The sequence below is a fragment of the Caretta caretta genome, chromosome 2, assembly GCF_965140235.1.
Source record: "Caretta caretta isolate rCarCar2 chromosome 2, rCarCar1.hap1, whole genome shotgun sequence".
NCBI lineage: Eukaryota > Metazoa > Chordata > Testudines > Cheloniidae > Caretta > Caretta caretta.
The window spans coordinates 43,690,371-43,717,098 of NC_134207.1; the positions used below are offsets into that span (position 1 = coordinate 43,690,371).

General features: G+C 38.6%; 2 protein-coding genes across 6 annotated transcripts in view; one reads left to right on the forward strand and one right to left on the reverse strand.

Moving 5' to 3' along the window:
- Positions 1–18,024, forward strand: part of VIRMA (vir like m6A methyltransferase associated) — a 39,532-nt gene extending 21,508 nt beyond the window's left edge. The window contains exons 13-24 of one of the 2 annotated variants that reach the window (XM_048841213.2): positions 26–570; positions 1,270–1,505; positions 2,080–2,332; positions 4,003–4,220; positions 5,027–5,159; positions 6,496–6,648; positions 7,406–7,566; positions 8,213–8,309; positions 11,000–11,166; positions 11,533–11,864; positions 13,801–13,944; positions 14,425–18,024. In XM_048841213.2, coding sequence (XP_048697170.2) covers positions 26–570; positions 1,270–1,505; positions 2,080–2,332; positions 4,003–4,220; positions 5,027–5,159; positions 6,496–6,648; positions 7,406–7,566; positions 8,213–8,309; positions 11,000–11,166; positions 11,533–11,864; positions 13,801–13,944; positions 14,425–14,582 — 2,597 coding nt within the window. In that variant the 3' untranslated portion in view covers positions 14,583–18,024. The remainder of the gene's footprint in view (positions 1–25; positions 571–1,269; positions 1,506–2,079; positions 2,333–4,002; positions 4,221–5,026; positions 5,160–6,495; positions 6,649–7,405; positions 7,567–8,212; positions 8,310–10,999; positions 11,167–11,532; positions 11,865–13,800; positions 13,945–14,424) is intronic. The other variant, XM_048841214.2, reaches the window with a different exon arrangement.
- Positions 7,405–26,728, reverse strand: part of LOC125632675 (RING finger protein 151) — a 39,296-nt gene continuing 19,972 nt past the window's right edge. Inside the window, exons 6-8 of one of the 4 annotated variants that reach the window (XR_012666916.1) lie at positions 24,875–25,117; positions 9,964–12,072; positions 7,405–7,552 (exon numbers count right to left, since the gene is read on the reverse strand). Coding sequence is in view for 3 of the 4 variants with exons in the window: in XM_048841241.2 (XP_048697198.1) it covers positions 24,881–25,117 (237 nt within the window). In the remaining variant the exon portion in view is untranslated. Of the gene's footprint in view, positions 7,553–9,963; positions 12,073–21,907; positions 23,717–24,874; positions 25,118–26,728 lie in introns of those variants that run through there. The other 3 variants (XM_048841241.2, XM_048841240.2, XM_048841239.2) reach the window with 3 other exon arrangements.

Genomic DNA, 26,728 nt, shown 5'->3' on the forward strand with positions numbered 1-26,728 from the left:
TCGTTCCTCCCCCGCGCTTTTACAGGTCAACAGAAGGATCTTAAATGGAACCTTGCAGTTATTCAGCTCTTTTCTGCTGAAGGAATGGACACCTTCATTCGTGTTCTGCAAAAGTTGAACAGCATTCTTATTCAGCCTTGGAGGCTCCATGTCAACATGGGAACCACACTTCATAGAGTTACTACCATTTCCATGGCGCGATGTACACTCAATCTCCTTAAAACCATGTTAACTGAGCTCCTGAGAGGTGGATCTTTTGAATTTAAAGACATGCGTGTTCCTTCAGCACTTGTTTCTTTACATATGCTTCTGTGTTCTATCCCTCTCTCAGGCCGTTTAGATAGTGATGAACAAAAAATTCAGAATGACATTATTGATATTTTATTGACCTTTACCCAGGGAGTTAATGAAAAACTTACAATCTCAGAAGAAACTTTGGCCAATAATACTTGGTCTTTAATGTTAAAGGAGGTCCTCTCTTCAATTTTGAGAATTCCTGAAGGATTTTTCTCTGGACTTATACTGCTTTCAGAATTGCTGCCTCTTCCATTGCCCATGCAAACAACTCAGGTATGATTTTAATTAAATTAGCAATTTAATAAATATTGTCCATACTTCCTTTAAAGATCATGTTCTTGTTGAGGAGAAGACCGAGGTGAATAAAAGGGTCGATTGAGACTTATAAAAAGGGATTTGTAATCAAATAGGTTGTTTTGAGGTATATTTAATTGTTCATCAGAAATGAACTTGTGCATGTTTTGTGTTAATTTTAAACTTCCCAAATAAGTGGAGGTTTGTAGTCAGTCTTATATTGATTTTGTCTGTTATTTAACTAGCTAGTTTTCTGGTATCCCATTATATTACTTAAATTATTAACCTTGCAGCTTTTGTATCCAAAACTAGGAGCTGAAATGGCTGCATAGAGATGTTTGGACTTTTCAGTGTACATTAGTACTGGAAGAGGTGGGAGTTTTAATGTTCAATATTTGATGTTTAACAAAAGAATAAAAATAAACAGCCTCATTGTGATTGTGTTTACACTGGTGTGAGGTTAGGCTAGGCCCCAAAGGAACACCTAATCTGTTGAGATGACTATTAGTTTAATTTGCAGTTTAGGGCCAGATTCTGTCTTGAGATACATGCTTGCAAATCTCATTGATATCACTAGACTTGTGGGCAAGTATCTGAGGAGGGCAGTATTTGGTCCTGAATGATTTTCTTCTGTAAAGCAAAAATCTTTTAAAGAGCCTGTTTATACTTTTTCCACAGGTTATTGAACCACATGATATATCGGTGGCACTCAACACCAGGAAACTGTGGAGCATGCATCTCCATGTTCAAGCCAAATTGTTACAAGAAATAGTTCGATCATTCTCTGGTTCAACTTGCCAGCCTATTCAGCATATGCTGAGGCGTATTTGTGTTCAGTTGTGTGACTTGGCATCACCAACTGCTCTTCTTATTATGAGGACTGTATTGGATCTGGTTGTAGAAGATCTACAAAGGTATCTTTGTTCTCCATGGCACGAAGATTTTTTTTTAATAGTTGTTGAATTCATCCCTGTTTTCTGCAGTTATTTTCTTAGGTGAAGAACACTGAATTTTAGATACATTTTTAGTCCATTACAGACGTGGATTGAGTCCTCAATCCATGTCTGCTACAGTATCCTGTGTTGCCAAACAAGCAAACAATATATTATTTTAATGTAAAGAATTTCACATTATTGTATGTTTATAGGAAATATTTGGGAGAAATTGAAACTAAACTATGAGTAGTATTTAAAAACATCTATCTGTATATGCTTAGGTGAACTATAGCTTGTTAAATTGATAATAATGAGTTTATATGCAATATAACCATCCAAGTAATGTAGTAGTTGTGGTAGTTTTCCAGAAATATAAATTAAGATAGAAATTTCTAAATATGTTACATCAATTTTAAACATTTAAATTATGGTTTTTGCTTAAAATACAAACTTTTAAATCTACTAAAATGAAGATGGATGTACAATATAGTTAATTTAATAACTTTCTAATATGTAGGAACTCTGCTTTTAAAGTGCATTGATATTGTTTCAGCAGTACAGAAGATAAAGAGAAACAGTACACTGGCCAGACTACCCGATTACTTGCTTTACTTGATGCCTTGGCTTCACACAAAGCTTGTAAATTAGCCATTTTGCATCTAGTTAATGGAACTATTAAAGGCGATGAAAAGTATGCAGAAGTTTTCCAGGAGCTGTTGGCTTTAATGAGATCTACTGGGGACAATGTTATTCATCAGCAATGTGCTGAATATGTAACATCCATTTTGCAGTCTCTCTGTGATCAGGTATTTTATACAGTTAAAATAAAAATTACTGTATTTATAAATAATCTGGTGTGTATGTGTGTGTGTGAGAGAGAGAGGGGAAAACAGTAGTACACAAATTCTAGATTGCTGTGGTTATGTGCCACTGAAAAGGATTTTCTTTACATTTGCAGTAGTGTCTTGAATGTTATATGTAATCTTGATGCCTTGATAATTTGAACATTCTTAATTTCTGTTCTCAGATGGGAAATGTTGTGATAATTTTATCAGTTCTTGTACTGCCCCTTAGTTTTTTAGCACATTCTAATGTTCATGTTTTGTTTTTCTTAGGGTACGAACTCTGTGATGTTTGCACTTAGGTGTCTGTTTTCCAAAAAAAAACGTTAGGGAAAATTACTGTTAAAATTTTGTGGGGAGAGTTAGATTTATATTATATGATGCAAATAACCATTGATGGCTGTTCACTGGCTTCTTTGAAATGGGTTTGTTCTAAGTGCTGATCTCAGTGAACAGGTGTCCACATATACAAAAACCACTTTTGCAACCAGAACCCTTGTTTGGCATCAGTAGAGACCAAGAACTGAATGGACATGGAGACTGAATTATCCTCTTCACATGAAGATTTTGGCACACGAATGGCATAGGGGAAGCTCACGCTGACTTTGCTTTACCTGATCAATGAATAAATAGATCTCTTCTCCATGCTGTCAGCCTGAAGCCTCTTACAAACATAAATACTAGTCACATGCTGTTAGCATAAAATTTCAGCATTAAGAAAATCAGTCAGGTAAAAATAGTCAGTAAAATAGGAAATTTAATCTGAAAACTTCATATTTAAGAAATAGACCATTTAGGGACAAACCTTCAGTTAGGTACATGCATACATTTGCATGTGTGATTTATGTGCAGACACCTTGAGTTGTGTGGACAAAGGAGCCTTTGTGCATGCTTAGTCAGTAAAGAGGTTAATTATCCATTTGTTTTTATACATCATGTGTCTTACCTTATTTTGTGTACCATGAATTCTTCAATATGCAGGAATCAGCATGGTTTTAACCTTTCCAGAAGGTATAAGCAATTCTAAGACTTATCTCAAATTATTCATCATGGTTGATTTAACTCTTTTTTGTGACAGAGAGGGACAACTCGAATGAAAATTATATATACACTATACTTTTTTAATATTTATAAAAATATATAAAAGTGTGTGTATCTATCTATCTATTTTTATATATATAAAAAAAGTACAGTGTCCCTGTGTATGTTTGTCTCGTCAGCCCTTTCATGTTATGCAGCTCTATCTCAGTCAACACAGCAGATGTTTAACAAATCATTCAAAAACAATGTTCTAGCAGTACTCTACAGTAATATCTTAGCCAGCATTTTCATCCTATATATCTTTAACAAAACCGTAATTGTTTGTATCACTTAAACACTCCTTTTTTATTTTGGATTTCTTGTGTTGCTTACCAACCAGTAAAACAATAAACCTGACAATTTGTATTTTAATTTTGAATACATTCTTTTAAAAATCCAATACACTTTAAAGTTTCTAAGTAGCTACTGAGCAAATCCATTGTTTTCTTCATGAACATTAAAGTAAATAGTCTAAATGCATGGTCAGTGTTTACCATCTCTACACATAATGGATATTTTAATGGTTATAAAGTAGTCATGGTTTCTCTTTACAGGACATTGCACTGATTTTGCCAAGTTCCTCAGAGGGATCTGTTTCTGAATTAGAACAGCTCTCCAATTCATTACCAAGCAAAGAACTGATGTCCTTAATCTGTGACTGTCTGATGGAAACACTTGCTAATGCAGAGACCAGTTATAATTGTCTCCTGACATGTATCAGAACCATGATGTTCCTTACAGAGCATGATTATGGATTCTACCACTTAAAGAGGTACTGTTTTATAAGTGATTTTGAATGACCTTTTATCATCTAGAATTTTAAAATCAGATCAAGTTTTTGAAACAAAGATGTAGAGAGAGAATATTTTTATTCTGACATATTATTTGTATTACAATAGTGTCTAGTGGCGCCAAACATGATTGGAGTCCCACTGTGCAAACACATAAGGTAGTTCCTGCTCTGTAGAGTTCACAAAATAAATAGGTAAAACAGAAAAAGGTGGGAGGAAAATCAGAGGCACAGAGATGTGAAGAGACTTAATGACGGCCACACAATAGGTTAGTGACTGAACCAGGAATAGAGCTCAGCTGTTGTGAGTCCCAATGGAGCATTCGAGTCACTGAACTAGTTGTAGTTATCATTTTGGGGGTGGCGGTGCAATTTTTGTTTCTTGGTTGCCAAAAATATTAAGATACTAATTTCCTGTGCCAAAAGACTTCATGCTGAGAAAAACTTAAATTTTTCCATAATATGGAAAAATTTCAAGCGGGACAGTTAAGAGATAATGAGCTTTGACTAGATGGGTATTGAGCTGCTAGTAGCATCTTTTTGTTCTCTGTCATCAAGTGGTGGTGTGTTTTTAAATAATATTTCCTTAGTGAGAATGGATACACAGTGGCTGTCACGCTGCATCACAGGAGAATTTTAGTTAAATCTGTTCTACGCAGTATTCTGTTACTTCGATTATTTTCCTTATATGCAACTTTTTTTTTTAACAATGAAATAAAATGCAGCAATTGCGAGATGTGGTATAAACACTAGGTAATTCTCCCCCCCTCCTTTTTATTATAAAACAGCTCTCTAAGAAAACGCAACCATGCTCTGTATACCGTATCAAAGCGAGTAATAAGTAGCTTTAGTAAGGATACAGGTGAACTGGCCTCTTCTTTTTTGGATTTTATGAGACAAATTCTAAACTCCGACACACTGGTAAGTGATTATATGTTGAACACTTTTCAAATGTTTTAGAAGCACTGCTTTTGTTACAGGTATCAGAGGTGATGTAAAAGTAAAAACTGCTGGCTCAGAAGACATTTGGCTGTGTAGTTTTGGATATAATTTTTTTCATCAATAATTTAGTGCATCCTTTATCGCTTAACAAAACCCGCTACACGTTGCAAAGAATGTCTGTTAATGAAGAGTAGAACTTTTATCAGCATGTGAAGAAAGTCTAGTTGCATTCCTCAGGGACAAAATGCAGTCTTCTGGCCTTCATATATTTTTTTCATTAATTTTACATATTCTTAATGTTTGGAATGCTTCTTTGGAATGCTTTCCCATATTTCTGTTCCTATTGTGGTATTTCTATAAGCAGTTTTCTTCATCTTGCAAATTTACTGAAGTTTAGAAATAGATTCCCTTTTATTTTTACATTAATTTCCCAATTAAAAAACACAGTTCAGATGTATGCATGCTTGTCATAACCTGTCAGAGCAATTTCAAAATACTTTGGGTGAAACGTTACAGATTTGGTTATTAACTAATAGGAGACAGTAGCTGTAATGTGGTGATAGTGAAATATACCTGTGGGAGAGAAGTTATCCGTAGAGATTTTTTTTTTTTTTTTGTTTCTTAAACAGAATTTGTAATATTAGGGGCATGTAAGTATATAAGACCTTTTTGCAAATTGATTCTGCAGAGTTCCTTAAGGATGGTTTCTGAGGTGATCAGTGTGATATTGTATCCAGATTTTGGATTGGAGTCTTGTCAAGATAGAGATTTGCTGTGTTTCTGAGTTTTGTTTTTAATTAAAAAAAAAAAAATCCTAAAATTAACATGTGGCTAGAAACAACCTGAAACATTATTAATGCTCTGATACAAACCTATTTTCAATGTACAGTACATGGGGAAAAAAGGAACCTCTTGATGGGATGAGCTAACCATGTCCTTCTGAGTATACTTTATTTAATGATATATTTTGTGTGGTTTTTATTTTAAATCACTAAATATAATATATATATATATTTTAAAATCTTCCTCTGAGATTTTGGTGTATTCTCTCTCCATTAGTTGAGCTGCAGTGTTATCTTTTGTTTTTGTTTACACATGTCTGGCGTGGAGATAATGGTTTCACTAGATATCCACCAAAAACTATTTTTGGAGGAAATCCAATGAATTTCCATATTGTTGTATTCTGTGCTAAAGTCTGTCTGGATAGCTGTAGGTTTTGTAATGCTGTCACAAGATCTAGTTTTTGATGTTTTAAAAAAAATTAGCTTTTGCATGTGTGTGTTTTTGTTTTTTTTTTCCCTCCCCCCCCCCCCAGGGATGTTGTGGAGATGATGGAAGTCTTATGGAAGTAGATGGTTCCCATCCAGCCAGAACACTGGGTCTTACTACTGCAGAGTTAAAACATTTATTACAGAACAAAGAAGAAACTCCAGAAAATTTGCTCCTTGAACTGGAGAAACATGTTTTGGTAAAACAATTTTTGAATAATCAAGTTCATTTTTTGTCCTTAGCGGACCTCGCTTTACAAGTATGTATAGATGCTTGTCTACTTATTAGTAACGAGGGCTCATGTTGATGTGCACTAGCTAATGAAATGAGTAAGAATGATTTTGAGTGGTGCTCAGAATTGTTTGTATGCTGGCTTTATTATTATTTGTACTGTGTTAATGCCAACAGGCTCCAATCAGGGTTTGGGAACCCCTTGTGCTAAGACACTATTTTCACATACGAGACAATAATCCTTTCCCTTGAGAGCTTTATATATGACCAGAGATAACAAGTGAATACAACAGACAGGGAGCATAAGGTGGTAGTAAGATGATTGGTGTGCTGGGACCAGTGTATTAAACTAGCTGCCTAACCCCTGCAGAAGAAGAGCTCTGTGTAAGCTTGTCTCTCTCTCCAACAGCACTTGGTCCAATAAAAGGTATTACCTCACCCACCTCTAATAGCCACTGCAAGTCAGTTGGTAGGTAAACAAAGGCTAGACTCTGAAAGAAGTGGTGACTGCTATTTGTTCTTTTTTTAAGGTACTAGGGTGCCCTCTGCTGTCCTGTCTGCTTTTCTGCATCTGTTTACTTTAGAGTATATATGGATGGATAGAATAGAATGTGCAGAAAATAGTCTGTGAAACATTTTCTTTTTAATCTGGCAAATGCTTAATGTTGACTGTTCTAAATTTTCCTCTTTGGAAAAAATGTCTGATTGTGATGTCTCTTATGCAGGAACGTTCTAAAGAAGATGACAGCCTTGAATCCTTATTGGACAATGTAGCTGGACTTCGGCAGATGCTGGAATCAGCAGGCGATCCTTGTCCTCTGAGTGACCAAGATGTAGAACCTGTTCTTTCTGCACCAGACTCTCTCCAGAATCTGTTTAATAATAGGTAAAATATTAAATATGTTGGAGGTTGAGTGTGCTTAACTTTTAAAAATGCAACAATTTATGGATTAGTATGTTCTGTGTAGGATTTAATACAGGCCTTTGTTTTCCAGGTTTTATGCTTTATATATAGTACTGTTATTAGTATATCTTTACTGTAGGGGAACAAACGGTATTTGATAACTCCTCCAAATTGAATTTTATATGATGCTAAGGTTAAGGATTTCTCCCCCAGTAGCTCTTACAAAGGTTTTTCATGCTAATTCAATGAAGGAATCCTGTTCTTTTTTCAGGCAGCCTCGCACTTAGATGAGGTGAAATTTAAATATAACACTATTGAATGATTTCATGAGATGCAATTACTACTGAAGTGTTTTTTCAGTTCAGTTTTCTAATTACTGTATTAGCTTAATCTTGTTTATAGTACATTTGCTACTCTTGCTGAATCTTATGTTTTATAATCTGCACTTTCTTGATTGGCCACAAAATACCAAACTTAAATTTCTTTGAATGTAAATGAAACCCTTGAGAGAGCACTTCTGCAAGAGCCGTGACTCCAGGAGTCCATGATACCCCAGTACAATAACCAAATACATTTACAGCAGATATTGGCCTTTAATCAGAAATACATTTGATATTCATTGCTACAGGACAACATATGTGTTGGCAGATGTGATGGATGACCAGCTGAAATCTATGTGGTTCTCACCATTCCAGGCTGAAGAAATTGACACTGATCTGGATATGGTAAAAGGCTTAATTAAAATTGAGAAAAAAAGTCATAAATGTATTCCTTGTTAAGCTGAGAGTGGAATTTGTTTATAAGACATATCAGTTTTTCTTATTGCTTTGTCAATATGTGTCTAAACAGCCTCTACAAAGAAGGGGGAAAGAGAGTAGGATTTTTGAAGCAGCTGAGGGTAGACAAGAAGAGGCCAGCTTCCACCTGACCAGCCTCAGGGCTTTTTAAGAACAGAGATAATTAAAAAAGGAGGGCTGCCAATGGGCATCAATGATGCCATCTAGGTGAGTGGCTCATTCTTTCTGCCCTTGCCCTACAATCTGACACTGGCTGGCGTCCCTTAAAGATTAATACTGCACACATTTAAGTGTATGCAGAAGCAGATAGAAAATCACTGAGGTCCTTGGAATAACTTCCAGAATAGTTAATGTACATACACAATAACCATAGATTTTCAGAAAGCCTTTGACCAGGTCCCTCCCCAAAGGCTCTTAAGCAAAGTAAGCAGTTATGGGATAAGAGGGAAGGTCCTCTCATGGATTGGTAACTGGTTAAAAGATAGGAAACAAAGGGTAGGAATAAATGGTCAGTTTTCAGAATGGAGAGAGGTAAATAGTGGTGTCTCCTAGGGGCTGTACTGGGACCAGTCATATTCAGCACATTCATAAATGATCTGGGAAAAGGGGTAAACAGTGAAGTGGCAAAATTTGCAGATGATCCAAGATAGTTTAGTCCAAAGCAGACTGCGAAGAGTTACAAAGTGATTTCAAAACTGGATGACTGGGCAACAAAATGGCAGATAAATTCAATTTTGATAAATGCAAAGTAATGCACATTGGAAAACATAATCCCAACTCTCTCTATATATTCACAATGATTCCAAGATCTCTCTCTTGAGTGGTAACAGCTAATTTAGACCCCATCATTTCATATATATATGATGGGGGTCTAAATTAGCTGTTACCACTCAAGAAAGATCTTGGAATCATTGTGAATCGTTTTCTGCAAACATCCACTCAATGTGCAGCGTCAGTCAAAAAAGCTAACAGAATGTTGGGAATCATTAAGAAAGGGATAGATAATAAAACAGAAAAATATCATATTGCCTCTATATAAATCCATGGTATGCCCACATCTTGAATACTGCATGCAGATGTGGTCACCCCATCTCACAAAAGATATATTGGAATTGGAAAAGGTTCAGAAAAGGTAAACAAAAATGATTAGGGGCATGGAACAGCTTCCATATGAGGAGAGATTAATAAGTCTGGGACTTTTCAGCTTGGAAAAGAAATGACTAAGGGGGGATATGATTGAGGTCTATAAAATCATCACTGGTGTGGAGAAAGTAAATAAGGAAGGGTTATTTACTCCTTCTCATAACACACAAACTCAGGGTCACCAAATGAAATTAATAGGCAGCAGGTTTAAAACAAAAGGAAGTATTTTTTCACACAACGCACAGTCAACCTGTGGAACTCCTTGTCAGAGGATGTTGTGAAGGCCACGACTATAACAAGGTTCAAAAAAAGAACTAGATACATTCATGGAGGATAGATCCATCAATGGCTATTAGCCAGGATGGGCAGGGATGGTGTTCCCAGTCTCTGTGTGCCAGAGGCTGGGAATGGGCGACAGGGGGATGGATCACTTGATTACCTGTTCTGTTCATTCCCTCTGGAGCATCTTGAATTGGCCACTGTCAGAAGACAGGATACTGGGCTAGGTGGATCTTTGGTCTGACCCAGTATGGCCGTTCTTATGTTCTTAAGTTCTCTTTCTATATCACTTCTTGGAGCTTTTTGGCACTCAGGTATATAAGTTAGCTAGAGAAACCAAGTTTCTTCCTCTTTTTCATCTATTCATACTGCAGTAGTATTCAGAAATCCTGATTAGGACTGTGCTAGGAGTTGTATACACATAATAAAAAAGATAGTCCTTTTCCCCAAAGAACTTGCAATCTAAAGAAATTAAAGAAAAGTTCATAGTTACAGGCTAAATTATTTGTAAAAACTTCATTTGTCTTTCTACACATGAACTCCAAATTTCGGATTTAAAAGAATCCGTGCTGGGAGAGTATCATAGGTCAGAGTTTATTCCTGGGAGTTACTGCCTTTGAAGTTAGGCGATTGTAATGGAAACAATGACCGATCCTTAGATTTCCATACTTAGAGAAAACTATCAAATATAACTCATCTCAAACTTAATTCTCATTCATCTTTTCATAGTTTTACCTTCCTTTCTTCTTGCTAATACACAAAGATAGATATTATGTAAATAAACTTTTTCCTCAGCGGACCGTCTCTTCCTATGCCTCCCTCCTGTACAGAAGTCACACAACTGAATTTGTAAGGCTGTTCTCCAGGCAGGATATGGGCCCTGCTGGAGTGCTAATCGCAGCAGACTGTCAAAATCAAAATCTGAACCTTAGGCCCTGCCATTGCTGAGGTCCAGGGCTATACAGGTGCTGCGTCTTTTCTCTCAGGCCATATGACTTGGGTTAAAGGGGCTGACTGTGGCTTTGTACTCCTATGGGGGATTCCAGAGTAGGATGGAACCCCAGCTGAGCTCCTCCCATCCTGCTGCTGGAGCTCCTTCTGCCTCTGCTGCACTTCTCCTGTTTCAAAAATACTGACGTCTTATCCAGTGTTGTTGGTTGTGGTTATTGTGGTGTAACTGTATTCTGTTATTGCAGGTAAAGGTAGACTTAATTGAACTGTCAGAGAAAGGCTGCAGTGACTTTGACTTGCAAGCAGAACTGGAGAGATCGTTTTTGTCAGAACCTTCATCTCCTGGTAGGACAAAAACCACAAAAGGGTTCAAACTTGGCAAACACAAGCATGAGACCTTTATAACTTCAAGGTAAGATGTATTGCTGACTTTGAATCAGTATACAGTTAATGCAGTCCAGCTGAGTGGGAGATACCTTCCTGTGGATAGGTAGATACTTAAAATTGTGATTGATATTGTGTACTAAGAAAAAGCTATCTAGTTAGGTAGTGAGATATTATGGATGATGCATATTTAAGAAATATGAAGAAGCAAAAACTTCTGCAGAGAGCATGCCTACAACGTTAAGCTTCATCGTATCTTGGCAGTTATGTTACACAGTTTTTAAATTATGAATTTAAACTTCTACTAAATACTAATACAGAGAATGCCCAACATTCAGATGGAATAAATTCTTAGGTCAGTAAATAATCCTGTTAATTTTGTTTTGCTGTATAGTGGAAAATCTGAGTACATAGAACCTGCAAAGAGAGCACATGTTGTGCCACCTCCCAGAGGAAGAGGCCGGGGAGGATTTGGACAAGGTATTCGACCACATGATATCTTTCGTCAAAGGAAACAGAATACAAGCAGACCACCTTCTATGCATGTGGACGATTTTGTTGCTGCAGAGAGCAAAGAAGTGGTCCCTCCAGATGGGATACCACCACCTAAAAGGCCACCAAAAGTATCCCAGAAGATATCTTCACGTGGTGGGTTCTCAGGGAATCGTGGAGGACGAGGAGCTTTTCACAGTCAGAACAGATTCTTTACGCCACCTGCTTCAAAAGGTATGTTGCTGCTTGTCTGAGGATTTGGAGTAAACGGATTACTGTCTAGGATAAAAAATGCTTCTCTAGGCTATGCTGGAGTTAAACCAAAGCTATGTTTAACTGTTCTCTGTTACGGTCTGAGTGATATTTTTGCAAAAGAATTTAGCTAAATCTTCACTCTTTGGTCTCACGCTGTTGTGTGCAACGGCTACAGGAGTGCTTGTAGCTGTAACAGAAAAAAAATTAACTGCTTTGTTACGAAATGATATGGGCATTTGTCAAATTAAGCATAACAGTACTATCAACTTTAAATGCATTTTTATTAGAAAGGCTCCCCTGTCTTGAGGAGGAGAAGAAGAATGTGCAGGGCCCCATGTTTGCAGTGATTCTCTGGCTAGAGATTCTGCTGCAGAATTTAGGCTTTCTTTAAATTAGCAGACAAATAAACCTATATTTGTGACAGTGAAGGTTGCAGCGGGATACATCCATTCCATCCAAAACCTTAAAAACATGGCAATGAGAAGTTATGGGGATAGATGTGCATTCCTTTCCACCTTTGTATTGTCTACAGCACTGTTAATATAACACTCCAGTGCTCCATAAGGCGTTCTCTTCTACCACCAACAGGTGCCCAAACTAGAACTGGGCAAGACTTTTTTTTTGTGGTGAATAGCAAATTTGCCAAAAAATGCATTTTGGGGGACACTGAAACTGTGTGCAAATTTGGTGTGAATTTGGTGAAGTTTCCACGGATTTTTTTTTCCAGAAATGCCAAAACTGTTTTGAATTGATGTTTTTGAATAATTGTTTTTCAAGTTTTTCATTTGGTGTGAAAAATTCTTAAGTTTCAGTTCAAACAAACTTTTTTTTGGTTAAGCCACTGAATTAAAAAATCAGTTTTGTTCAGCTCTAATCCAAAATCAATATGTACCCCAGCTTCTCCTCGCCTACCCCTCCACACAAAGAAAGGTCAAGTAGCCTCTCCCCTATCCAGAAGGAGGCAGAGATTCAACCACTTCCCAGATACAAAACCCTCAACAGCTTTCTGGGTGCCAAAATCTCAACCTCTACTCCCTTGCCAGCTGCCAACCCTCCAGCTTTGCCATTCCAGCTTCTGTAATGCAGCTGATATAAAAATACTGTGGCACATGGAAAAGTGAAAATGGTCTGGGCAGTGTTAAATTGATAAAGCATTCCATAATTGAGATTTGTGTGAATTTACTGTCAAAATACTGTACTGGTCGTATTGTTCATTATATGTGAATCAGTAAGTTAAAAACCAGGTAAGTTTCAGTGTGCTGCAGAAGGGGCTTTGCCACAAGAGTATGCAGTGGCAGAGGATAGGTTTCAACACTACTGCTAACTGTGAGGCATCTGACAGTAGTCTAAATTAATCTCAGCCACTCGACTCTTCCCCTTAACGTTTTTCTTGGAGTCTGAGGCCTTCCGTGCCTTAAGCCTTGTTTGGCTGTGTATTGGTGACTGTTCCAGGTATTAGAATTCAGGCAGACTGTATAATATGTGGCCTCTGGAATGAGTTTCATGATGTGACTGCATCAAACCAGTAAGGTTTCTCATCCGTACAGAGCTCATTTGGAGCTTGGTATATTGAGGAAGTTCCCCGCATCTCCAAAGCATAACGGTGTGCATCCTGTTCCTTTAGGCTTGACAGTCTCAGCACTGTGTCGACCCTGTGCATATGATGTAGGCTCAAGCCATCTCTAGGTTAATATATCAGTCTCCCCATAGATAGTGCTGGATAGGCATATAGGGACTCTGAGCTCCTTGTGTCATCTAAAACATTGGGGTTGTGTGTCAATGCATTCTTGTTGTCCTATTACAGTATAATTATTCCTACTAGACTGGTCATGTACTGCAGCATACTACTAGTTAAACATTGCAGAAATTAAAATGCAGAAAACTTTGTGTTATTCAGCACCTGTTTTGTGTTTAGGAAATTACAATCGTCGTGAAGGAGCCCGGGGTTCAAGCTGGAGTGCACAAAATACCCCACGAGGAACTTACAATGAAAGCAGAGGAGGTCAAAGCAATTTTAATAGGGGTCCCCTGCCACCATTGAGGCCATTAAGTTCTGCAGGTACGTGGTATTCTTTTTACAGTACACGGAAGTGGGCGTCAAATTGTACAAAGCTCCCAGAGTTGCATTTTCTTTTTACAAATGAAGCTTATTGCTGGCACCTTGAAATACAGTAAAAGCTTTAAATATATATTAACTATGGTTCGTTAATGGTAAATCCAAAATCCACTTTAATATAAACTTTTGTTAAAATGTAATCCATTATAAATTTACAAAACTCGCTGATTTGAGTGCTTGAATTTACAATCTTAATCTTGCATTAATACTAACTTTTTTGCAATGTAATTGTTTTAACAACCCTGGTAATTGCATCTCTAGTTAAAACAAAACAATGTTTGCCTAATGAAAAAGTGATAAAAGACTAGAAAATAAATTAAAGGTCCTTTAATGTGTATCCTTACGTTTGTTCAGCCCCTAGCTCAGCAGGGCCTAATCCCTGGGCATTACCACTGTTAATATATTTTTTTTTTTTGCTTTAAGGCTATCGACCCAGTCCTCGTGATCGTGCTTCCAGAGGCCGGGGTGGAATTGGACCGTCTTGGGCGAGTGCTAATAGCGGTGGTAGCGGTGGCTCAAGAGGAAAGTTTGTTAGTGGAGGCAGTGGAAGAGGTCGTCACGTACGTTCCTTCACACGATAAAAATGAGACCTTATAGAACGGCCCAGCAGGGTGAACTTCTTATGATGATGATGACAACAAAAAGAGGCACTAAAGGACCAATTTAGACTTACTGGTGTCTGGAGACAGCGAGAGAATATTTTTGTCTGAAGAAAGCAGTTTTTGTTTGAAACAAGACTTGAAATTTCAATAAAATTCAAGACTTTTTGTGTACAATTGTATATCTTTTGTTCCCTTGAAAGAACATTTTAACTTTTTTGTGGACTTCTGTAGACAATACTGAATAAGGAACCTATGTGAATTAAGACTTCAAGGATTTCTCTTCTAAAATATTAATTGTGCCAAAAGCAAGGTACAGGTGTGCTGATTTTGCAGTAGTATAGAAGGCAGCATGAGGTTTTCTTCCCGGGTTTAGAACCATTAGCTCAGTTTCCTATTGGTCTGTTAGTTATTATAAAATGATTGAGGTACATCTTTCCAATGGTCCTAGTAAATGAGAAAAAGACTGACTGAGACTTAATATGTGAAAGAACACAAAACTTACAAATTTAATTTAGAAGTTATGGATAAACTCTGATACCACCATTACATACATTAAACTCAAACCTGTACCACTGAAATTGGCAGGAAAACTTCCACTGACTTTAGTAATAGTAAATTTAAGGCCCCGAGCGTAACTTTTAGAGATGTTATCACTCTAAGCCTGTATGTTAAGAGCTGGTGCCTATGCAGTGTTTTTGTAGCTGTGTTGGTCCCGGAATATTAGAGACACAAGATGGGTGAGGTAATATTTTTTAACTGGACCAACTTCTGTTGGTGAGAGGGAGAAGCTTTTGAGCTCACACAGAGCTCTTCCTCAGGTCTGGGAAAGGTACTCGGTGTCACAGCTAAATATAAAGTGGAACAGATAGTTTTAGCATAAGTAGATACATATTCGAAGAGACCATTTCAGGGGGAGTAGCCCATTAACACCCCTTCTCCCCCCCCCCAATCATGAGGACAAAAACCAGAGGTAGTGGGCTACAGATTGTTGTAATAAGCCATAAATCCAGTGTGTTTATTAAGATCATGATTTTTAGTGTCTAGCAAAGTTATGAATTTATTCTCCAAGGGTAGTCTTTTGAAAGTGTTGTGCAGGTTTCCTTTTGAAGATGAGGACAGAGGTCAGAAAGAGTGACTGCTTTGTGAAAAGTGTTCACCTACAGGTGATGTGGTGTTTTTGTCTTTTTATCATTTTCACTTGAGAGTGTAATGATTGTCTGGTTTCACCCACATAGTTGTTGTTGGGGCATTTAGTGCACTGGATGTGGTAGACCACATTTTGTGATAGGCATGTGTGTAACCATGGATCTTGAAAGGTGTGTTTGGGGGGGAGAGGGTGTTGATCATTGTACCAGTGTACATATGTCTGCAGGTTTTGCATCAGTTGTTCTGGCACGCTCTGGTGCCACTTTGAGTTGGTGTCCTGCTCTGTGGTGAGGACGAGTTCAGTGTAGCTTGAAAGTTGGTCCAATAAAAGATATCATCTCACCTACCATGTCGCTCTAATGTGTATTAGAAGGAGATCATAGGGTGAGGTACCTTCAGTATAAACAGAAGTTGGGTGGAGTTAAATTATTCTTCGTAGCCTGCTGACTTGTGTAGTTGCGGGGAGAGCGTTTAAAAGCAGACTTTCATAAAACTAAATTCCCTAAGGAAGCAAGAGATACAAAACTTTTCCCTTTAATGGACACTTTGGCTTTTTGCTTGCGTAATTGTTTGAGATGTCTGAGGTTGAGATATATAATGCAAGAGGAAAAGCTTTGAAAATTAAGAGCATACAAAGAATCTGTACAAATAGTCACCTTCACGTTTCTTTTCAAGCTAAAAAACTCAAAATCAAATATATTTTGAACTCAAATGTTTACTTTTTCTGTTCATCTCCGTGGAATTTGTCCAACATAATTACTAGGAAGATAAGAAGTTAATAGCTGCAGCCCTCATTATAAAGGCCCTGTATACGTTAACCCATGGTAGACAACTGTTTGAATTTAGACTTTAATTCTCATTTACACATAGGTCCCTTTGCACTACCAGAGTGGTGTAAATGAGCGTTCATCTTAATGAGGATCAAGCCCAGTTAGTTTATACAGTTCCAGCTAAAACTGATCTTAATGTGCTTTGGTCAACCAGCAAGCATGCTGCCATTAAGCATTAAAAACTCACCACCTTCCACTCCAAGTGCAAAGCATATTTCTTTGACCTTACTTTCTCTTAACAAATACACAGCACTCTGCGTGTGTGTATTTATTTATTTTATATATATAACTACCAAAATGACAATCCACTGCCCACGCTTCTCCTCCTGGGGAGATGGAGAGAAACACATGAGAACTGTTAGTCACCTTGCTTAATTCACTAGTGAGAGGGGCTCAGATACTACAGTGATGAGAACCTATATAGAATAGAAAAGCATATTTTAATGTGTACTGTAGACTAAGTAAGAACATGTTTTAAAACATTGTTTAGTCCTATTGGCTAAGTTGCATTCAACAGTTTTCTCTGAAACCACAGAGAAAGCAAGTGTAGGAAGGGGCCTTGTATGTGGAGACACGGGGCATCATAGCTCCACAAGTTTCTATCAAGACTATTAGTTTGCACAAAGAAAGTTAATTGACAGGAACTATAGGATAGTTTAAAGTAAACTTGTTCTAATTAACTGGGCATGGCAAAAGGGAATAATTTTGTTTCACAGCTGTATATTTTAGTACTGTATAAAGTAACAGACTTCAGAAAAATGATTGAACAGTAGAATCTGAATTGTGAAAAAAGCATCAGATACTCAAGTTGATCAAGGAAGATGGAATTTTACTAATGCAATTGTAATGACTAAAACGGGTGATGTTCTAGCAAACATAGGTATTAATGCTATTTTTTTAAATTGAGGAGCATTGCATAAATATTTTGTAAAGCAGACTGAGGCTCCTTTAAACCATGGGTTTGAGGTTTTTTATTTTTTTTAGAAACTTTACAACTTACAAAACTGCAGCAGGGACGTGAGTGATTTGTTTTCAGTCAGGGGATTTGGAATGAAAAGGTAAGAAAAAGCTTCAAGTATGGAACAAACTGTAAATATTCAATTGGTTCTTAAAGTTTGAAATACAGCATGTCATGCTTGTCACTTTCAAACTAAAAAATAAAAGGCTGGTAAAATTGATCAAGGTGAACAAAATCTCAGTAAATCATTAGTCAGACTTGAAAACTGCGCAGTATGTCTACAGTTTCTTTAAACATAGTTCTAGGACTTGTAGTTGCATAGGATTTATTTAATATTTGTGGGAATTCTTTCTCAAGGTTAAATTAACTTGAAATAATGCTGTAAATGCTATGTTTAAAATTAATTTACTTGATTTGATACATTTAAATTGAATTCTTACCATGAGCAACTCAGGTTTAAAACATTAAATTCCACTTTTTAATTTAACTTGGAACTTTGTTCTCTAATTGACTAGAGCACTGGAAGTGGCTAATGCCAAAGGACCACATCAGTGTTGAATAGCAGCTTTCTTGGAAAGCAGTCCCATTAACTTCTACTAAGGAGAAAGGAGGCAATGTTACAGCAGCTAGAGTACCTAACTGTTTTTTTCCTAATGGAAATCTATTACATAGACCACCAAAAGTTCTCTTTGAATGTTCAAAGTGTTATTTATGTTCAGAGCTGAAGTGGAAACTATTTACATCAGTCTAGGTACATTTCTGCCATATAGCTGTTAGCTAATAGTGAGTGGCTTTTACTGTGCTGTTACATCTTGTTTTAATAATTAGAACATCTTTGGCTAACAGTCTGGTTCCTTTACTCCTCTCCTCATCAGTCCTGGGTAGGCAGCCGTTTAGGGATCGACAGGACAGGTAGGTTGGGTTTGCTCTTCATGTTCACTCAATTCAGCAACAGTGCTGTTAGGCAGTTAATGACTGTGGCCTGAGTCCTGAAAATATTTGCACAGGAGACGTTCCATTGAGCTCGTGTGTGAGGGAGTAAGTGCAGAGTTGGGGACTAATATTAGTTCAGGAGTGTTGCGTTTTGGACCCTAGCTAGGTTACTTGTTCAGGGCTGTAAAACAATGTAAAGTTCCTAGGCCTCAAGCTTGGCTCCTTTGTGGGGAAAAATACACAGAAACAACAGGGCTCCAGAAAGCAAGTGAAGAGAGAGTAAAAATGTAGAGCACCAGCATTCATATTTGCAAAAGTTAAGACATATCAACCATTTTGCTCTGTACCAAAGCAGTGTCCACAATCCAATTGGAGCCTTCCAAGGTTGGGACTTTTGAATCTGACAGCATCAGAATGAGACACTTTCCCTAAAGATGATTTGGTCTTTCCTGGCTAATTTAGCATGGTTAGCATGTCCCTTTATAAAACTCCAGGTGTTCCAGCTAAGGATGAAGTGTGTATGTAATCTTCACGTTTTGCATACTTTACAAACCTCTGTTTATTCTAAAGGAGCAGTGTGCAACAGATTTTCCTCTTTCTACCAGTGGCCCTAATTAAACTGTAAACAGCCAATATCTAAGGTAGAATGTTCTCTAGCAAGCTCCGCCAGTCCTTTGATACTAGTTAATGTCCGTTTTCACTGAAATATTGTCAAACTGAATTTTTTCCACTAGGCAGTTTCTAGCACAATGATGCACTCTACCCTCAGAGGGGGTAAATGAAATAAATGGTAGATTAAGATTGCTACCAGCCCCATAATGCCTCTCAGAAAAGCCAACTGGTAGATGGTGTTGATGCCAAAGCAAAGGAGTCTCTAGAAAGTTTCAGCAATAGAGTATACTGAGGCATCCTGTTTTCGTATAGTTTCCAACACAAAGGCCTACCTGCAACAGAAGGGGCCTTTAGGCCTTACTGCAATACATTTTGTGATGAGAACCCTTTAAGCAGTGGATAGCAAGTTCTGTTTATCCTGAATCAATACCTGCTAAGCAGGTCCTAGCCCCCCTCCCTACCGCACCCTAGGCACCTGCAACTTCTGAGGCCTGTGTCATCTTCCCTTCAGCATGGTTGCCTGCCTTTGCCTACACCCCAGAGACAATGGCAGCAAGAACTCCCATCTGTGAAGAGATGCAAAGTCTTTGAGTAGAGTGCTGTTTTGATCAAATGCTAGCCCTGTCTATTAATATGTCCCAGCCATGGGTCAGACAAAGGCCTTTAACTATGACCCCTATTCCTTATGTCCCTTTTAATAAAGTACCTGTCCCCTATTATAGTACTTTAGTCCCTCATTTTCCTGCATGCTGAGTGAAGTATACAGGGAATAATGAAAGCAAGTTTATTTGCATGTATGTCTCACTATTTTATTAGGCAACGAGGATACCTGATCTTTCATAATGAAAAGAGGAGAAGCAAAATGAATAACTACTTTTATGAACACTTGAGTAGCTCAACTTTTATACAAAGTGCAAATCAAATGGTTACAAGCTATCTGTTAGCTCTCTTTTAGACACAATGACATTTAGCCCCAAAATTCCACTTTTGAGCCCATTTCCCATTTTTTATTAAATGTAAAAATAATAAAAAAAAACCAACAAATTTCAGTCTAGCTTGGCAATGAACCGTGTAGCTGGAAGACATTTTAACGTTCATTTGTTAATATAAAATTTGCATAGACTTATAGGTATTTAGAAAGACATCTTTCAATGTGAGAAAACGCTGCATAAGATCCCCCCACGTACCAAGGATAAACTGTATGGGTCTATCCAAAAGACGTTCATGAGAAATGCGGAATGGTGCCAGCATTTTCCTAAGTTATCCAGGACTCCTTGGCAAATCTGTAGAGAAACACTATCAAAAACGCATCTGAGGGGAAGAGTTAGCAAATTTCACAAGGATTCTTGTGAAACGAACCCTGGACTTCAGGAAAGCAGACTTCGACTCCCTCAGGGAACGGATGGCCAGGATCCCCTGGGGGACTAACTTGAAGGGGAAAGGAGTCCAGGAGAGCTGGCTGTATTTCAAGGAATCCCTGTTGAGGTTACAGGGACAAACCATCCCGATGAGTCGAAAGAATAGTAAATATGGCAGGCGACCAGCTTGGCTTAATGGTGAAATCCTAGCGGATCTTAAACATAAAAAAGAGGCTTACAAGAAGTGGAAGGTTGGACATATGACCAGGGAAGAGTATAAAAATATTGCTCGGGCATGTAGGAATGATATCAGGAGGGCCAAATCGCACCTAGAGCTGCAGCTAGCCAGAGATGTCAAGAGTAACAAGAAGGGTTTCTTCAGGTATGTTGGCAACAAGAAGAAAGCCAAGGAAAGTGTGGGCCCCTTACTGAATGAGGGAGGCAACCTAGTGACAGAGGATGTGGAAAAAGCTAATGTACTCAATGCTTTTTTTGCCTCTGTTTTCACTAACAAGGTCAGCTCCCAGACTGCTGCGCTGGGCATCACAAAATGGGGAAGAGATGGCCAGCCCTCTGTGGAGATAGAGGTGGTTAGGGACTATTTAGAAAAGCTGGACGTGCACAAGTCCATGGGGCCGGACGAGTTGCATCCGAGAGTGCTGAAGGAATTGGTGGCTGTGATTGCAGAGCCATTGGCCATTATCTTTGAAAACTCGTGGCGAACGGGGGAAGTCCCGGATGACTGGAAAAAGGCTAATGTAGTGCCAATCTTTAAAAAAGGGAAGAAGGAGGATCTTGGGAACTACAGGCCAGTCAGCCTCACCTCAGTCCCTGGAAAAATCATGGAGCAGGTCCTCAAAGAATCAATCCTGAAGCACTTGCATGAGAGGAAAGTGATCAGGAACAGCCAGCATGGATTCACCAAGGGAAGGTCATGCCTGACTAATCTAATCGCCTTTTATGATGAGATTACTGGTTCTGTGGATGAAGGGAAAGCAGTGGATGTATTGTTTCTTGACTTTAGCAAAGCTTTTGACACGGTCTCCCACAGTATTCTTGTCAGCAAGTTAAGGAAGTATGGGCTGGAAGAATGCACTATAAGGTGGGTAGAAAGCTGGCTAGATTGTCGGGCTCAACGGGTAGTTATCAATGGCTCCATGTCTAGTTGGCAGCCGGTATCAAGTGGAGTGCCCCAAGGGTCGGTCCTGGGGCCGGTTTTGTTCAATATCTTCATAAATGATCTGGAGGATGGTGTGGATTGCACTCTCAGCAAATTTGCGGATGATACTAAACTGGGAGGAGTGGTAGATACGCTGGAGGGGAGGGATAGGATACAGAAGGACCTAGACAAATTGGAGGATTGGGCCAAAAGAAATCTGATGAGGTTCAATAAGGATAAGTGCAGGGTCCTGCACTTAGGACGGAAGAACCCAATGCACAGCTACAGACTAGGGACCGAATGGCTAGGCAGCAGTTCTGCGGAAAAGGACCTAGGGGTGACAGTGGACGAGAAGCTGGATATGAGTCAGCAGTGTGCCCTTGTTGCCAAGAAGGCCAATGGCATTTTGGGATGTATAAGTAGGGGCATAGCGAGCAGATCGAGGGACGTGATCGTTCCCCTCTATTCGACATTGGTGAGGCCTCATCTGGAGTACTGTGTCCAGTTTTGGGCCCCACACTACAAGAAGGATGTGGATAAATTGGAGAGAGTCCAGCGAAGGGCAACAAAAATGATTAGGGGTCTGGAACTTATGAGGAGAGGCTGAGGGAGCTGGGATTGTTTAGCCTGCAGAAGAGAAGAATGAGGGGGGATTTGATAGCTGCTTTCAACTACCTGAAAGGGGGTTCCACAGAGGATGGCTCTAGACTGTTCTCAATGGTAGCAGATGACAGAACGAGGAGTAATGGTCTCAAGCTGCAGTGGGGGAGGTTTAGATTGGATATTAGGAAAAACTTTTTCACTAAGAGGGTGGTGAAACACTGGAATGCGTTACCTAGGGAGGTGGTAGAATCTCCTTCCTTAGAGGTTTTTAAGGTCAGGCTTGACAAAGCCCTGGCTGGGATGATTTAACTGGGAATTGGTCCTGCTTCAAGCAGGGGGTTGGACTAGATGACCTTCTGGGGTCCCTTCCAACCCTTATATTCTATGATTCTTATTTTAATATATTCCAGGACCTGTTTACTATCTGAGGGTCACTTTTTAAAAAAACTTCTTAAAGCACCTAAGAATGTTTAAGATGTAAAAAATACAATAACTTTGCAACTAAAATGTTTACAGTAATTGCATATGTTACTTGGCTACATAATTCACTTGTCTGCTACTAATAAAGAAAAGAAATCTGCCATGCAATTGTGATGTTAGGCTAACCATCTGATAACACACATGAACAATTATGATTGAGATGAAAATTTAACTTAATATTAGAATCAGCCTAACTAAAATAACATGGGTGCTTACAAGCAAACTGGTACATTGCAACTCAATTAAACAGCAGATATAGGGTTCTCCTGAAAGTCTTGCATTCAGAAGTCCTATTGAAACCAACAGGTGCTCATTGAACACTATTCTACTCCTACATTTCAATAAAGAAAGCAAAAATATGCAGCAACAGCAATCAAGTCTGGCTCACTAGTTGTTCCACAGGAATTGTATGCTTCTATGAAAAAAACTGAGCTGGATGGGTGTATGGGAATTGATGGTGCAAGAGCCAGAGAGGGCTGTGTCTTACTTAAATGGAGTCAGCACATCTTTCAAATTATTGGACTAGCTGGATTAAGTGAAACTACAATGTACTAAATAAGATTTGAGAAAGATTAGTGATATCCTCACGTCTTAATCATTAAGTGCTAATTCTGCTTCTAAGACAGACTTACTGCACTCACTAACATTCTACTTGTTTCTTTCGGTATGTTGTTAGTATTAAGTTCAGTAGGGGGAAAAAAATAACCAAAGCAGGCATGGAGACTTGCATAAACCCTTGTAACATCATGGGGTTCTCTTTCATCATACATATATTTCAGATGTCTGGCTGGTGGGTTTCACCCACATGCTCAGGGTCTAACTGGCTGCCATATTTGACCTCTCCACATTTCTAAAAAGTGTCCTTCAGTCCTCAAATGTAAGAAACTCCATGATTCAAGATCCGTGGGTCTATTAGTGCCATTGTATAGTTCCAGACTTTAGTATCAATATAGAAGTCCACCTGATCATATGTCCTTTGTATAAAATTGAGGTCTGTTGTGGGTAAAACAACATTCAAGTAGTTTTTGTCATACCTGTCAAAAGAAAATTAAAGATGTTCAACAGGTGCTTTTAATAAGGTTTTAAAAAGACGTATATCTTTCTACAGTCAGCAGTATTAAACCTTTGAGTCCTTGTAAAAACAGCTAATAGATTGCTCACACCAAGGAAATGTATACACAATTCACCCAGACTGTGATAACAAGCAGGACTCTGAATATGCACTAATCTTCACTATGTAATGCAAATATTATAAAAGCGTTGGAGGTGCAAGAAAGGACAGTAACCGTATTTAAGCAATCCTGGTCAATATAAATGCTTACAAATTTTCAACATGAACAGGTAATCTCCTGCAAGCTCCTTCATGATGGAAACAGATGAAGGAGAATTCACAGCTTGGCAGTGAGACTGCATTGCTAAAATTCTGCACTATCAGGGGTTTTGGTAACAGCTAGCTTGATGAAAAACTAAGAAGGGGTTGGAGATTAAAGAAAAACTGCCGAATACTTTAAAGCCCAAACTGACCTAGTTAAAAGCTGTTGTATGCTGGTGGCAACTGTCTGGAATTAAGAATATTTAAGCCATCATTCCTTTGTGAAGTATGGTGTTTTTGTAGGACACAAATACCTCCAAATTTGTTCATTTCCCCTGCTGGCTTGACTGAAGTACTTAAATACTATTCCTAGAATTAGTCCTATTCTTAGAATACATTCCAGCTGCTGTCATCATTATGCTTATACACACGTGAGAAAAATGAGGGGTCATACACCAGCTTTAACTGTGCTGAAATTGCAGTAGCAGTGAAAAAAAATTTCCATGTCACCTAGTTGACGTTCTAGTTTCCAGGTCTGTAAGGAGGTTGTTGTAAACAATCCGGGGAGGACTATAGAGTAAGAGCTCCTGGTATACGAAAATATTAGTTGAAAATGTCCTTTTAAATGCCTGTTGTAATACCCAATATACTATTAATGGACCTTTAAAAACTAATATTGGGCCTATAACTTCTCCCAAATACCTAAAAACTAGTTTTACGATTTGTATAGTATGCAAAGTGGGCTAGATATAAAAACTTGTGTTTTCCCCCACTCTTTTGGACCCATTTGGAATTTAGATAGAAAAGAGGTCATTTAGAACTAATACAACATTTGCTAACTGTTCACAGGAAGCAGAATCCTGTATGTCTGTGAACTTACTTCTGTTTAGATGACTGTAACTTCCCTGGGTTTTCGTTTCACACTCTCCAGTCGTGTCAGGGGGCGAAAGTTTGTTGATTTCTTGTTTCCTTCTGTATTATTTAATCGGCAGTCTTTCTGTAGGCCTTTCAGCAGCTCCATTAATTCACGCTTTTCGAGCTCTGCTTGCTCCAGCTCTTGACGATGCTGTCTCTCTGCAGCCATAAGGGAGCGCACCTCAGACATCATTCGTGACATCTGACTCTAAAAAGCATGTGTGAAAACAGACTAAAATAAGAGATCATATAAATACATTTCCAATAATGGTGGTATTGAAGCTGAAATGACTACTGTATACAGGAGAAGAAATAATGAAGACCAGGCACAGCTGAAAGAATCTGCAATTTTTGATAAACCACTAAACAAACTTAATTTTGCTGGTAAGAGCACAGTTTTTGCTTGCTGTGGCACTCATTTCAAATATTCCAGCCTGCGAGAGCCACGAGAGACAGCGAAAATCCAACTGATCACAGATGTACCACTGGATTTCACTGGCTGCTGGTTATGTTCTGTATCTCAAAACCCAAATGAACATTATTCCAAAAACCAAAAGTGTTCAGGACAGAGCTGCGTGACTTACTTGCAGATATGATCTTCAATATTTTAATTCAAATCCAATACGACGAAACCTTAAAACATACAAAGGCTCAACTGTCTTGCGTTTTGATGATTATTTTTTTCCTGTTACAATATAAAAGCTGGTTGAATGGATTAGATAATACATTCTCTCCCCACTGCTTTTTACTTTGGCCTTATCACCACTGGGTTTTGAAGAAAGTTAGAACAGAGTCTGAACACAGCTCTAGCTAAACTGGTTTCATATGGGGCCCTGATCCAGCAACTGGATCCATGTGGGCAGCAAACCCTTACTTGCAGTGATGTGTCTTGTATTTAAAGCGCCCAGACTTAAACAGATGCTGCATGTTACAATTTGGGGAATACCACTATGTACAGCTTAAAGAACAGGAGTACTTGTGGCACCTTAGAGACTAACAAATTTATTAGAGCATAAGCTTTCGTGGGCTACAGCCCACTTCATTGGATGCATAGAACGGAACATATAGGTACAGCTTATGAATCCTGTTTGATACTGGGGACTCTCTCTGCACATCTGTCAAACTGCAAACTCCATTTGGAATGTGCGCCTTGTTTGCCTTCTTTCTGCTGTCTTTTGTTTCCATATTGAGCTAAAACCCACAAAAGGTGATGAGAAATTCTTGCAACTTGCACAGAGCTAACAATGGAGGGTTGTTCAGCTTTGACAAAGAGATGGCTGCTGCCCCAGGCAAGCCAACTCTGAACTCCAGGGGTGTGGTAACTTAGCAAAAGATGTGGGGGGCTGATCACCTGACAAGGTGATGGGTGGGTCACCTGACACAGGGGACTGGAGGTTATTAGAAAGAAGGTCTGTCACCAGCCACTGGAGAGAAAGGAAGCACACTGCAGCAGGGATCAGAGACAAAGACAAACTCCATCATCCAGCCAAGAAGCCATGTGGAATAGAGGAAGGATCCTGGACACCAGGATCTGACCTAAGCCCAAAGAATGCTCAAGAGTCTGAGGAAGGGAAACATGGATAGCTATTTTATTATTTTGTCTAGATCTGTATATTTCCGATACTATCTAAAGTGAACAGTGATTGGTTTTGGAACCTTTGCAAATTCTGCAATGTATGGGTTATTCCCCTTCCATCTGCATTTTCTGGAGCTGTTTCAAAGTTGTCACACAGCCCATGTTAGCCACATCTCCTTCTCCAGCCTGCTGGCAGATTTTCTGCGTCTACAGCTGCAATCAAATGATGGTTCACCTTGCTCC